The sequence below is a fragment of the Magnolia sinica genome, chromosome 17 (assembly GCF_029962835.1).
Source record: "Magnolia sinica isolate HGM2019 chromosome 17, MsV1, whole genome shotgun sequence".
Lineage (NCBI taxonomy): Eukaryota > Viridiplantae > Streptophyta > Magnoliopsida > Magnoliales > Magnoliaceae > Magnolia > Magnolia sinica.
Genome location: NC_080589.1, coordinates 35,146,356 through 35,161,299, shown reverse-complemented (window position 1 = coordinate 35,161,299; position 14,944 = coordinate 35,146,356). Strand labels below are relative to the sequence as shown.

The following is a 14,944-nucleotide window of genomic DNA, read 5'->3' as shown; positions in this document are numbered from 1 at the left end:
AGAGGAAGAAGAAGGAGAAGAAGAAGAAGAACAGAGAAAAAAATAGGTATGCTTTTCTTTTCTTTTTTCTATTTTTCCCTCTATTTTCTAGGCCCGTAACAGCCCGTCTGGAAGGTCCTCAGGGAAGACATTCCGAAACTCCTCTAGGATCGGACAAGCCTCTTGGGGTATTCCCATAGCAACCTCAGGTGTACTCTCCCTAGCCAGTAGGTCGTACACCATAGTCCTCGCCTTAGTCTCTCTCTCAAACTCCTTAACATCTATGATGTGAAGAGACTTCGACTGAGGCGCCCTTTGACTCTTAGGACCACCTAGGGGCACAACATCTTTCGCTCTAATTGAAGATTTAGGAGGGAGCGGGCTCAAGACAAGTTTCTTTCCTTCATCCTTAAATGCACAATTATTTGTACGGCCAAATATTGTGACATCTTTGTCATAGAGCCATGACCTTCCCAGGATGATATGGCCAACATCCATCGTGACCACATCACACCACTTGTCCTTGTATGGTCCAAACTCAATTGGAACAAGGCATCACTGGGTCACAGGGAGAGATGTCGCATCCACCCAAGAAACTCTATATGGGTTGGGGTGAGGGACTGGCTTCAACCCCAGGCGACTTAACGTAACTGGGGAAACTACATTTTCACAGCTCCCGCTGTTTATGATCACTTTGCAGCTCTTTTCTCCACACGGCGTAAGTATGGAAAATGGTAGTTCTGCGCCAATCTTCGCTTTCTTTCATCTGGGTCAAGGCGCACCTCACCACTGCAAGTGGGATAGTCTCCACAACATCATCCTCGGCATCACTAGCCGGGTCAAGGGAGGGGATAATGATCTTCTCATCACCCTGGTCACCATCAACTTTATCTACTACTTCTTCTTCTGTGGGGTGTTTGAAACAAAGGCAATGCGCCCACCCTTATTTGAACACTCGGCAGGATGTAACCCATGCCAACACAGCGGTAGCATTGCCCTGGCATCGCAGGCCTAGTACTTGGTCCAACCATATTATTACTTCGATTTTTGTTGACTGGTTGTGTACCAGGTTGAGTTCTGGGTTGAATTCCGACTTGAGGTATCGCTCCCTCCGAAGCTACTCTAGGCATAGTAGGTCAAAAATCAATCCCACTCACATTGGACTGGCACACACAGTGCTCCAGTTCCTGCACCACCTGGTAAGCATGTTCCAGATTGGTGACCATATGAAGAGTGAGCTCCCGCTGAAGCTCAGGACTGAGGCCCATACGGAAACGGGAGAACCACAGCAAGGTCTTCATCCACATCGCACCTCATCATATATTCATCGAACTTGGCGATATATTCCGTCACCGTCATGGATCCTTGGCGCAAAATATGCCATTGATCCAACAGCTTCTTCCTGTAAGAAAGGGGAACATACTTCTCTCGCAACAACTCTTTCATCTCAATCCAAAAGAGAACTGGCCCCTCCAGATCGTTCACGACGATGCTCCACATTCCCCCAATATAGTTTTGCTTGGCCTACCAATTTCATCTTTGCGAACCTAACTCGTCGTGGGTCTGGTAGACCGTGCCACTCAAAGAAGTGGTCCATGTCTGCTAACCACTCAGAAAAAACTTTAGGGTCCAATCCCATCAAAACTGGGAGCGTCAACCTTGATGCCCTTCATGACCCTAGAAGCAGGGTCCTCATGCTCATGATATCTCTGGGGGTGCTGACGACGCATCTCATCATGGCCCTCCCATTGGGCGGGAAGAACAGGATCACGATTGTATGTGGGTGGTAATGGATACACCCCATCGTGTCTGTTGCCAGGCTCGTCTAAGTCCAAACCATCCCTAGGTGGATCAGGGCCCACAACTTGGGACTGATCGACAACCTCAGTGTCGGGGGTCGCCTGGGCTCCACCTACAGTGGCAGTTGGAATAGTAACCTCTAGACCCATGACTCTCTCCTCTAGACACGTGAACCTCCCATCCTGATGCGCAAACTGTTGCGCGATATTATCCCTCAAGGTTTAAAACTGTTGATCCATTTTCTTAGTTAAGTCCTCTAAAGCCATGGTAAATTGATCGGAGTCCATGGTGTAATGGAGACCAAATCCACGACCAGTGCGCGTGGGCATACACCAAGAATGACAAGTGAATGGTCCTAGATTTATGTGCGAGAAAGGGGTAAAAACGACAATACCAATGCAATGAAACTACCTTATATGGCCTAGATCTATATGGGGACTCAACAAAACCTAGAAAAAAAGGGTGGACTAAACTCAACAAAATATGACCCCTACACAGAGTTGGTCACGGGGGTCGAGCTGCGCGGTTAGCTCGCCGGGGGAGCAGGGGGCGGAGCGCCTGAAACCTAAACGATTTTTAAAATTTGGGTGAAGGGTTTCTGTAGAAAATTTTCACCACAAAGATGAATTAACAATAAACTGACCTACACTAAAACCTTCTCTGATACCAAATTTGATACAGGACCGATGCATGAATTAAGTAACATGTGAGATCAGATAACCGAATTAAGATATTTAACAAAAAAAAACACAAACGTCACTATATTCATCACAAATATCATGAAAATCAAAAGAAAATCATGCATAATCCTAGCCAAAGCTACGCCCCTAGCATAAGATCACATAAACGGTAAAAAGGGAGGACCTCGGGATATGAGGATATCCCAGATCTAGCATAAGTCAGTCCACGAGTAAGCTTGGATCAGATTCTACTGACTAACCATCCCTCTTTTCCGTTCGAACTAGAAAGGGGTATAAACGAAAGGGGTGAAGGGTGAGGGGTTCGAGATGAGAAGGTAGAGGTCCTTTGTCGTCAAAAGAAAAGGAGAAGGATGATTCTTACCTTTTCCTGCACCTCAAAGATCTTAGAAAGAGGGAAATCCGAAATCGGGGTGGAATCCTCAACATCCAAGGGCCAATTCTAAAACCCTAATCTCTTGAATAAAGAGGAAGAAAATAGATGAATTCTTATTCATTCAATAATAACGAAAATAGGGTTCCTCACAACGTATATATAAGTTATGGAAAAAGTAAAAGTGTACTAAAGCTGGAAATAAGAAAAATAACAAAAATGCGAAAAATAAAGAAAGTTGCAATAAAGTCGATGAAACAAGAAAACAAGAAAAATAACAAAAAAAAAGTCCAAAACTAAAGCGCCCATGTGGTAGGGCATGAAATCCGACCCACAGATCTATGGTCGGGGTGAACACCCGTGTGGTAGGGTGTGAAATCCGACACATGGATCTATGGTTAGGGTACGGTCATGCTGCTCCTGCACTCGTAGCGCGTTAGAAAGTGGGCCCGATGGACCCGTCGTCCATCTACATCAACTCCTCCGCTCTGGTACTCTTTCGACGATGCCTCCTCCTCTAGTACACTCTAAAGGGCGCACCAATGATGTCCGCATCAATTTGTGACCTCGAATATAGCCTATTTAGGTTCCAAGTTCCCTGCTCCATGGGTCATTGACTCTCGAGCATCTGACCATATGGTAGATGAGTTTAGTGTGTTTTTCTTCATTAATACATCGTTAATGAGTTCATTTATCACTTTGGCAAATGGTACTCAATTTCGACTATGAAACGTGTAATTTTTCACTCTAGTTCTTCCCTTTCATTGTCATAGATCCTTTATATTCCTAAATTTTCATTGAATCTCCCAATTGTTACTGAACTCATCAAATCTCTTAACTGCTTTGTAATCTTCTCTCTCACCTTGTGCTTTCTAGGATGTAAAGACAAAAAAAAAAAAAGATTGGTAGAGAACATGAGCATAGTGGGTTGTACTATCTTGATCGTGATGCTGTTGGTGCAGTAATACAAAAGAACATCTCTCCTTACTAGTACAATTGCCATCTCAATTATCCATCCTTAAGGATTCTTAAAAGTATTAGTCCTTGTTATCTATATTAAGTCTAGAGAGTGAAATGTGTGAGTTGAGTAAGCATCATCGTGTTACTTTTCTGTTAATTTATTTTTTATTTAATTCATTCCAATGTTTGGCGATTGGTTAAAATCTCCAGTAGTTAGGATACAACTATTTTGTTACCTTTATTGATAATTTCTTGTAAATGACTTGGATCTATTTTATGAAAGATAAATCTAAACAATTCTATATTTTTAAGACTTCACATATAAATACAAAATCAATTCATTTCAAGTGTCTGTGTTTCATTTAATAATGCCAAGGAAAATATGTCACTAGTGTTTAAACTAGCATTTTTCTCAAACAAGAATCATTCATCAAATATCATGTGTCCACACTTCATAACAAAACGTGTTACAGAATGAAAAAATTGTCACCTACTTGAGTTGACTCGTGCTCTATTACTTCACATGAATGTTGTTAAAGTTTTTGGAGTGTAGTGTTCACAACATATTCTCTAATAAATTGAGTGCCCTCAACTATTCTAATGGGACGATCACCTCAACAAAATTTACTTCCAAATACTCCATTATTTATTTATTTTTTGTCCTCCAAAGTTTTTAGATGTGTATGCTTTGTTCATCAGTTAGAATTGGGCAATGATAAATTAGATCTTAAAGTTATGAAATATCCTTTTCTTGAATACTCCCGAACAAAGAGGCTATCATTGTTATAATCATCTTCGAAGACAATATGTATGTGCATATTTTTACATTTTTTAGTCCACTCAATTCTTCTCAAAAGACAGCAAATCTCTCGATATGGAAACTATGCATGTACCTATTGTAGTTGAAGAATGTATATTTCAATCTCCTCCCTCTATTGATTCCACCATTTCCACTATGCTTTTGCTACTAGTCTACTCATGATGAAAATGTATAGATGGTACGGCCAACCACAGTGTACCATCCACTACATCTTCTACCGAGCCTAATGATCCAAATATGTCTGATGTCTATATTACCTTGAGGAAATGTAAGTGTGCTTGTACTAATCATCTTATTGACAAATGTCTCCTGTTAGTGCTTATCTTTAACTTTCCATAGATTTTCTCTATTCTTATCCTTTTAATCTATTTCCAAGTGATACTAAGAAGCATTGTTACATAAAGGATAGAAGCAAGCAATGGAAGAGGAAATGACTGCTCTCAATCAAAATAATTCTTAAGAGCTCACTAGTCTACCTTTCGGAAAACATGTTGTTGTTTGTCGGCAGGTGTACACAATTAAGTTTCATTTTAATAGGGTGATTGAATGTTTGAAGGCTCACTTGGTTGCTAAGGGGATATATTAAGACACTTGGTGTTGGTTATATTGAAACTCTCTCCTATTGCCAAGATGAATTTCAATCATGGTATTCTTACCATGGCTGGCCTATCTTCCAATTAGATGCCAAAAATACCTTTTTTTGTAGTGATCTTACAGAGTATGTCTACATAGAGCAATCGTCTAGATTTATTGCTTAGGGAGAGTCAGACAGTGTGTGTAAACTGAAGAAGGCAATTTATAGGTTGAACCAGTTACCACATGCATGGTTTGACAAATTCAGTAAAGTTGTGCCAAATTATTGCTTTGCTCGAAGCCATTTTAATCATTCCGAAAAGACAAATAATATCTTATTGTAATTGTAGTATATGTTGATGGATTGTTGTTATAGGAAGTGACAATAAGGGAATTGAGCTTAAGAAGTACATTCATATGCATTTTCTCACAAAAAACTGGGTCATCTTTAATATTTTCGTGGTATGGAAGACCATATTAAAAGAAAGAATTAACTTGTCTCAACACAAATATGTTTTGGATTTCTCATGGAGACTATTATACCAGTTAACATACCAAATGGATTAGAATCACAAGCTTGTTCGTGGTCAAGGAGATGAGGTATAGAAGACTAGTAGGTAAACTCATTTATTTAACCATTACTAGACCAAACATACTTATGCATTGAGTGAGGTGAGCCAATTTATGAGCTCTTCGAGAGTACCTCAAATTAATGCGATTATTCAAATTTAGTATCTTAAAAAAGCACAAAATTAGGGAATCCTATACGAACGAAACAATCAACTTTAGATCATATGGTACATTGATATAGACTAGACATGTTCTTTAGTAGATATATGGTCTGCTAGGTACTGCACATTTGTAGGTAGAAAACTAGTTATGCGAAAGAGTAACAAGCAACATGTGGCCCAATCAAGCGCGAAAGCAGAATATAAAACAATGACTCATACTACACATGAGTCAATATAGATGAAGAAATTATTATAGGAGATGAGATTGCAGTGAATCTATTTACAGATTATTTTATAATAATCAGGTAGCATCCCATATTGTAAACAATCCAATCTATCATGAGAGAACTAAACATATTGAAGTTGATTGTCACTTCATACATGAGGTCTCTAGGGGTGAAATCTCTACGCTTATATCTGATCTTATGATCAACTTGCTAATGTGTTCACCAAGGCTTTTGGTCATACTTAGTCAACATGCATATTCTCCAACCTTGGCATCGACAATACCAACACTCCAACTTGAGGGGAAGTGTTAATGGAAGTGGATACAACCTAGCTAGCTCTTATTCTCTTATTATTATTTGTTTACATTAATTAAGATGTAATGGGAATTTTCGCTTTTGTTACTTAAACGTGCATCTATAGTGACACACTACAGTGCTACCTTGCTATAGTAACAAGCAGATTGTTCTATAGTTACATAGATTAAAACTATATAAGATAGTAAAGCCAATCAAATACACATATAGGGGCTTGTACACAAGTGGAGGTTGTGAATTTGAAACTCACCACTCACTTTTAACTTCAGTTAACCTATGAAATCATCGTGACTTAGCTCACATTGCCCGGACTTGAATTGAGACTACCTAGGAAGCATGTCCACTCATGAATCTTGTCAATTCAAGACCGAGGCATATTGACAAGCAAGTTTCCAGCAATGTGGCTCGAAATCTAGTAAAGTTGACTTTGCCTAATTTTGAGTCGAATCATAGAATTTTAGAACCCTGCAGCATATTGGTGGGCATTGGAGAGAGAGAGTACTGTGTAAGCTCCATAGACTCGACAACAAATTGAGCAAGCAAGATGTAATATCAATCTAAACATAACTCTTCACATTGAAACATCAACTCATTTTCAAACCTCTGCAGAACGAAACGCTCATTGGGTGTTATCATGTTAGTGACCGTGCATGCATCATCCGAGAATGGCCTCCTGCCAGTCCTGCCAGCCCGGTGGAGATAATCCACTGCAGTTTTGGGCAATTCAAAATTGTATATATGCGTCGTCTCAGGCAGGTCAACACCTCTGGCCGCTATATCAGTTGCCACCAGAAGACATCCTCCCTGTCTCACTTCCTGCATTTGAAACATCCAAGCCATTAAATAGGTATTTCTTTTGGTAAGTGGGATGTGAGAGAGTGATTAAGAACCATACCCATCATAACAGCATAGGAGACAAAAGTCATCAAGATTATGCCACAATCCTATGCTAGGATATGCATGAGTGTGCATGCACGCGCTAGGATGTGTCTGTGTGGATGATGATTGTATATGTTTGTGCGTGTGTGGGTGTGTCCGCACGTGCGCATGCGTGTGTGGGTGTGTGTCCGCATGAGCGCGCGCGTACGGGTAGGCATGCATGTGTGGGTTCTCCCACTCCCCTTCTGCTCTTGCCCCACTCTAGTTCCTATTCTTGGCATTTATGTAACTATGTTTTTTTTTCCCTTCTTGTTTTTAATGATGCGTATAACTATGAAAATGCCTCATTTAAATAATACAGTGTTAAGCATAAAGTTGGAGGAAAAGAAACTGTCAAAATAACCGTGAATGGGATATTATAGGCAGTAGCACTATCTTCAATGTGCATCTGGGGTTTTGTGAAAAATTGCACATAATAATTTGCATTACCTCATTTAACATCTCTCTTACATATCGCCAACCCTGCTAGAATTCCAAGATACTTCCACCTACTCAGTTAACTATGAACATGATAAGACATGAATAATGTTGTGGGATACCTGTAGCATACTTGCGGGGTATGTTTTAACTGAATATTATTATATTGGTTCTATTATTTTAACAATATTTCTATGTTTTGGTCATAAAAATAACAAAATGAATGGTGTAAAGTAAAAAGTTTGCAAGCATTAATAGATTCACTAAAATTTGGAAGCTAGAAAACTTTATATAAAACCATAAAACAATTGCATTGATAAAATAGACATCAACTTTCTAAATGCATGCTCTTACTTGCTCACAAGCAGTGTTCCAATTATCAGCAGTGATACTCATATTATCACCGATAATATCAGTAATGTTGGGCCGGTGATATTGGAACTACCAAAAAAAAAATAAAAAATCCAAACATCACAGATATTTTCGGGCCCATCACATATAAATACTCCCTGGTAGAAATCCGAAAAAAAAAATAAAATCCAAAAATCCAAAAATTCCAATTTTTTGTGGGATTTTATGGAATTTGTTTCCCAGGTGATTTTGACAACCCCTTTTCGTTTTTGTTGAATCAAAGCTTGGATTTAGGGGAGAAATCTTGACTTGAAGAAACAATGGGCCAACACTAAAAGGTGATAAAAAATCGTTAAAAAGTTGATTTTTATTTATTTATTTATTTATTTTCAGATTCAATTCTCAAGTGGACAACACCATAGGAAATAGTGATGATTGAACGCCCACCATTAAAAACTTCTTGGAGCTAGCGATGCTTTGGATCGAGCTGATATTGTGTTTTCCCTTCATCCAGGTCTCCGTGACCTTATGAATAGGTTGGATGAAAAATAAATATCATGATGAAACCTAGGAAGATTTCAACAGAGGGCATCACTGTCTTTGGTGTGGTCCAACTAAGATTTGGATATGCCTCATTTTTTCTCATGTTCCCTGAAGTGATCTCGTAAAATGGATGAACAGTGTGGATATAACACATCTTGGTGGGACCCACAAATCTTGGTGATGTGATTGACATCAACACACCACACCACCGACCACTACTATGCAATCCGGTAAACAACTTCTGTATCCTAATCGGACATGGATTGCCTTTCATAGGAAGTTCCTGCGTTGGGTTGCTAGGTGGGGCCCATCATGATGTTTGCGTGAAATCCACCCTATCCATCCATTTTGCCAGCTCAATTCAGGACATGAGACAAAAAATGAGGTAGATCCATAACTCAAGTGGGCCACACAAGAGGGAAAAGCGTTAAAAGAAATGCCTACTGTTGAAACCTTCCTGGGGTCCACCTTAATGTTTATCAGCCATCCAAACCATTTATAAGGTCATGTCCACTGGGATGAACTGAAAACACAAAAAAAATTAGGTAGATATAAAACTTTTGTGGCCATATGAATGTTTCAACTGTGGTCATTCAATGCCCATTGTTTCTTCTTGCATGGTCCACTTGAGCTTTTGATCTGCCTCATTTTTTGTCTTATGTCCTAAATTGAGTTGGCAAATTAAATGGACAGGGCGGATTTATCACAAACATCACAATGGGCCCCTCTTAGCATCCCAATGCATGAACTTCCTGCAAAAGCCTTTCATATACAATCCGCGCACATCCTAAATCACTAATCCCACCATCTTCGGCGCGCCAATTCAAATTCCGTGGTGCCTCGTATTCTCAGCCGGACATGGGGTGAAGTTCCCGTTTTCTCATGTTACTTGTCAAGGTATGTAAGCATTTTTACCGGGTTTGAGTCTTGATGGGTCCCTTGCAGCATAGACCAGATCCACCCATTTACTAAATGGGTTCAGGTCCGGTTTGGGTTGAGCCTAATATAAAGGAAACCAAATCCAGACCCGTTTAACAATTGGGTCAATTCTTGGACCTAGACCCGTACCATTTAACAAATGGGTCTAGCTACCTGATTGGGTCCGCCGATCCATTTACAACCCTAGTCGCATGTCCTAAACTGAGCGGGAAAAAAGGATGGATGGGGCGAATTTCTCACAAACATCCCGGTGGGCCCCACCTAGTATCCCAACACAGGAACTTCCTACAGAAGTTGTTTAACAAATTGCGTGGTAGTGGAGGACGGTGGTGTAGTGTGTTGACGTCAGTCACGTCACCAAGATTTGTGGGCTCCACCATGATGTATGTTTATATCCACACCATCTATTCATTTTGCGATATCACTATAGGGACTGTGAGAAAAAATGAGGCAAATCCAAATCCCAGGTGGACTAGACCACATACAATGATGCCCACCGTTGAAACCTTCCTAGGTCTCATCATGATATTTATTTTCCATCCAACCTGTTCATATGGTCACAGAGACCTGGATGAAGGGAAAACACAAATGTCAGCTTCATCTAAAACATCAGTGGCTCCAAGAAGTTTTTATTGGTGGGCATTCAATCACCATTATTTCCTATGGTGTGGTCCACTTGAGAATTGAATCCGCCTTATTTTTGTGCTCATGCCCTAAAATGATATCATAAGGTGGATAGATGAAGTGGATGGATGGTGTGGATATAACACATACATCATGGTGGGGTCCAAAGAACTTGGTGACATCAACATACCAAAGCTAAAGCTAAGCTAAGTCACCGCTTCGACTACCCACTAGAATCCAGATAAGATATGCCTCTTGAGTTTGTTGTGGTGGATTGGCTACTTTGTGGGGCCCACCGTGATGTTTGGGAGAAATCCACCCTGCTCATTCATTTTTCCAGATCATTTTAAGATATGGGCCCAAAAATGAAGCATATCCAAAACTCAATTGGGCCCTACGACATGAAAAAGTGGGTTAGCAAATGTCTACTGTTGAAACCCATCTAGAGTCCACCATGATGTTTATATGGCGTACATACCGTTCATAAGGTCATTCTTATTGGGATGAATTGAAAAATAAAAAATATTGGCCTGATCCAAAACCTGTGGCCCCACGAATGTTTTAATGGTGGACGTTTAATAGTCACTGTTTCCTATCATAAGGACCACTTGAGTTTTGGATTTGCCTCATTTTTGGGCCAATATCTTACAATGATATGGCAAAACGGATGAAGGGGATGGATTTCTCCCAAACATCACAACGGGCCCCAACTAGCTTCCTAAAGATTTCTTCCTGGTCCTCATATCAAAAGTTTGAAATTGAACAGTCGTGCGTATTATTTTCCTTGGTTTTGTGATATCTCAGTCATGCGTATTATTTTCCTTGGTTTTGTGATCTCTCTCTCTCTCTCTCTCTCTCTCTCTCTCTCTCTCTCTCTCTCTCTCTCTCTCTCACACAAACACACACACACAGAGAGTCTATCTCATTGGTTTGCTCAATCACTCTCTCGCTGGTTCGCTTGCTTGCTCGCTAGTACGTTCTCTAATCACTGGCATTATAAGTAACAACATGCCAAGTATAGAGGAACATGAACAACTTTATTCCATGGAGTCTACGCTTTCTTAGTAGAACAACAGTTAGCTCGAAACTTAGGAAGTTAACATTGGCAGTTAGAAATGACTTCACACGATCATGTAATGAGGAAGTGGTCAAAGCCAAATGTAACCATTGCAAACAAATACTCTCAGCCTGTAATACCAATGGAACGAGCCACCTTAAGAAGCACCTTACTAAATGTATGAAAAAGGTGTATCATGATAGAAAACAACAACATATAGGATCGACTCTAAGCAGTGTTCGAAGCATCGGTATCACTACAAATTTCGTTGGCCAGGGATATGGAATCAATATCAATATCGCCGATAATATCGTTGATAACCGGAAATGCAGGGAAACATGGGGAAAACGGTGGAATTTTCAGCGAAACTTCAGGAGATGTTAAACTGTACATATTTGCATATTTAGAAATAAAAAAAATTGCAAAAAGTATGCATACAAAACAAGATTTCATTTAATGGGGCCTTAAAAGCATGTGCTGTTGTAAGAAATCAGTCCAACCATCCAATCCGGCCTATTTAACCATCCAACCTTCTATCCAAACATCCATCGATATTGCAAAATATCAACAACACATGATATTTCACCAAGAAATCATCAACAATTGAAAAGGAAACGAAAGCTTGTGGTCTCAATATTGTGCATGTTACGATATCGATAACATGGAGATATTATTAGTATTATCAATGACAAAATTGAATACTACATACAACCATGTGCCCATGAAAAAAAAACTGAAATAAATTTTTTTTTTTCTAATAAACAAAATTTTGATGATATCAATACGTTGGCGATATTATTGAAACATCGTCGATACACTTATGATACAAGCATTACCTAGAATTTACATATTAAAAAATATCGGCGATACATTGGCGATATTGATGCATTGGCAATACAAGCAACACCTAGAATTTACATAGTTGAAAATATTGGCGATTACGTCAGCAATATTGATACGTTGGTGATACTTAGCGATACATTGTTAATACTTGGAATTTCCGATACTACCAGCATTATCGGTATCACTACTAGTGTTATCGGTATCACTGATATGGAGATAAAGATAATATCAGAGATATTTTGATAATATCGAGGATCATTTAAACACTGGCTATAAGTAATCAAGGGGTTCCTGAACTTGGTACATACAAGTTTGATATTAAAAAAAAAAAAAAATGTAGTTGTAAAACCCTTGCAAAAGTGTTTATTGTGCTTGGGTAGAGGTGTACACGAGTCGAACAGAGTCGAGCTTGGCACAACTTGGCTCGACCACTAGCTGACCCCAGCTCGAACTCGGCTCGGCTCAATCCTCGACCCTGACTGGCCAGCTCGGCTCGGTTCGGTCAGCAGCTCGGGCTAGTTCGAGCCTCTGTGGCATTTTCTCAAACACATGGAGTGCAGCTTCAATTTCTCACGGAATGTAAAGCAGCATCATCGGTTTACAAGTACTTCATAAAACGCTCAGTAGGCAACATAAAAATTAAGATACAAGGGTATTTGTTTCATATCCATACTATCCTCGCCACCAGCTGACACTTCATTGAGTTGTTTCATCAAACACTTGTTGAGCAACATCAATATCAAAATAACCTAGTCACCGAACTGGTTTGATCCGAGTTCGATTCGAGTTGGGGTTCGATCCGAGTCGAGTCGAGCTCAGGCAAGCTTAAACTCAGCTCAAAATTTTTTCGAGCCCAAAAAATCAGCTCGACTCGGCTCGAACTCAGTTTCGAACCGAGTTGAATCGAGCTTTTTTTAGTCGAGTTGAGTGAGCTAATCGAGCTAACTCGGTTTGTGTACAACTCTATTGTAACACCCCGTACTTTCCAATACTCGAGTGTTACCATGCAAGTTAATTTAATATAAATACAAATATATATATATATATCTATATATATATATATATATATATATATATATATATATATATATATATATATATATATAACGACGCACAGATGCATTTTGATAACTTAATGTCATATAACAATGTACGAAAATATATTATAATAAGAGTGATATATATATTTAATGCATGTAAAATGTTATGAAAATAATATTATATTAACTAACATAATAAATAATAATTTTATAATATATAATTGAATTATAAATATTAATGTAGTATTGAATATTTTTATAAATGTGTATACCAAAAATTATTAGATATTTGGATAAAATTTTATATTATTTAGCAATGTGATTTTAAATAGGATATTGCACAATTTTCAATTCATATATATGTATAATATGAGACTGCATATTTTGAATTATATATAATAAAAAAAAAAAAACAGAGATCAATGGCATGCATATAGTACTATGTTAATATTAAAATTATATGAATATATGTGCATGAGATTTTAATTATTTTAATTATAAGCAATATATAACAGTAAGGAAATCTATATTAATATTCGTATTGGTTAGTAATATGTGATGAAAGTTTTACAAATGGACCTTTAGGACCTTTTAACCATTGACGTCCAACTTCGGAATCATCCGACCATTAGATTGACAAGAAACCACCGTTAGGACTACAAATCATGTTGTGGGCCCCACCTAGGATTTAGATCTGCCTAATCGATGGCCCCAGGATCCTAATCTACACTTCTAAGGAGAATGGACGGTGCGGATTTCCCACAAACATTACCACGGGGCCCACATTAGGGTGAGTGTGCACCAGTGCTAAAGCACCTGCGATGCGCTGGATGATCCAGCTCAGTCAAACGGGTCTGACCCGTGACTTCTTGCTAATGAAGAGATTCTCTCCCTCTTTCGCTTTTCTTCCTTCCGACGGACGACGCCACTGTTCGATCAGTGTGCCCACCATCTATTGTCACATGGGAGATCCGAGCCATCCATCACATTTAGAGCATGGCTATGACCAAAACCAAGGAAGTTTTATACGAGGTAATGCGCATACAGATGAACATTCACGGGCGCAAGTGGGCTGCATACAACCATGTTTCCTAAAGGGGAAATTGCCCTCTCCCAGCCAGCTCAGCGATCCGCGCGGTGGGAGGCATCCTCCAATCCCAGCCCTTCACTGAGACATATCTCAACCGTCCGTCCGTTGCTCGTGTGCTAGGGCTTTTTATGCAAAACCGACACCTATCCTTCCCACAGTTTTAGAAAACCGGATGGCGGGATTGCATCCGAGCCTTCCGATCCAATCCGACGGTCCTGAGGGTGCTGAAATCCCTACAAAAGAAAGAGAAACGCCCTATTACCACCATTCCTGCGGCAACCCGAGAAAACAACTGTTTCCGTTCTACCTTCGAACCCACTGACCTTATCAACTCCAACCTTCGAAGAAGCTCATCTACAAGTTTCGTAGGGTCCATATGGACCATCTGAAAGAAGCAGATCGAAGGAAGAAGCTCTCATTTGCAAAACACCATTAATGGCTGTCTTCTTCTCCACCGAGAAACAAGAGGTTGCTGTTGGTTTTAGCCTTCGTCCGGCCTCGTCCAGGCCTAGTGGGATAGGTCTAAAAAGAAAAGAAGAAAATAGAAGAAGGAAGAAGTAGGTGCGTGGGTGTGGTCCGCCGCACTGCCCCAGCCCAACCGAGTCGCTGGCCATGCGCACGGGTT

The 14,944-nt window shown here is 39.7% G+C and overlaps 1 protein-coding gene across 8 annotated transcripts in view; it reads right to left on the bottom strand.

Annotated features, from left to right (window-relative positions):
• Positions 1–6,984: 6,984 nt before the first annotated feature.
• Positions 6,985–14,944, bottom strand: part of LOC131230649 (DEAD-box ATP-dependent RNA helicase 58, chloroplastic) — an 88,933-nt gene continuing 80,973 nt past the window's right edge. For all 8 annotated transcript variants that reach the window (XM_058226539.1, XM_058226538.1, XM_058226540.1 and 5 more), the window contains one exon: positions 6,985–7,292. In XM_058226539.1, the coding sequence (XP_058082522.1) occupies positions 7,029–7,292 (264 nt within the window). In that variant the 3' untranslated portion in view covers positions 6,985–7,028. The remainder of the gene's footprint in view (positions 7,293–14,944) is intronic.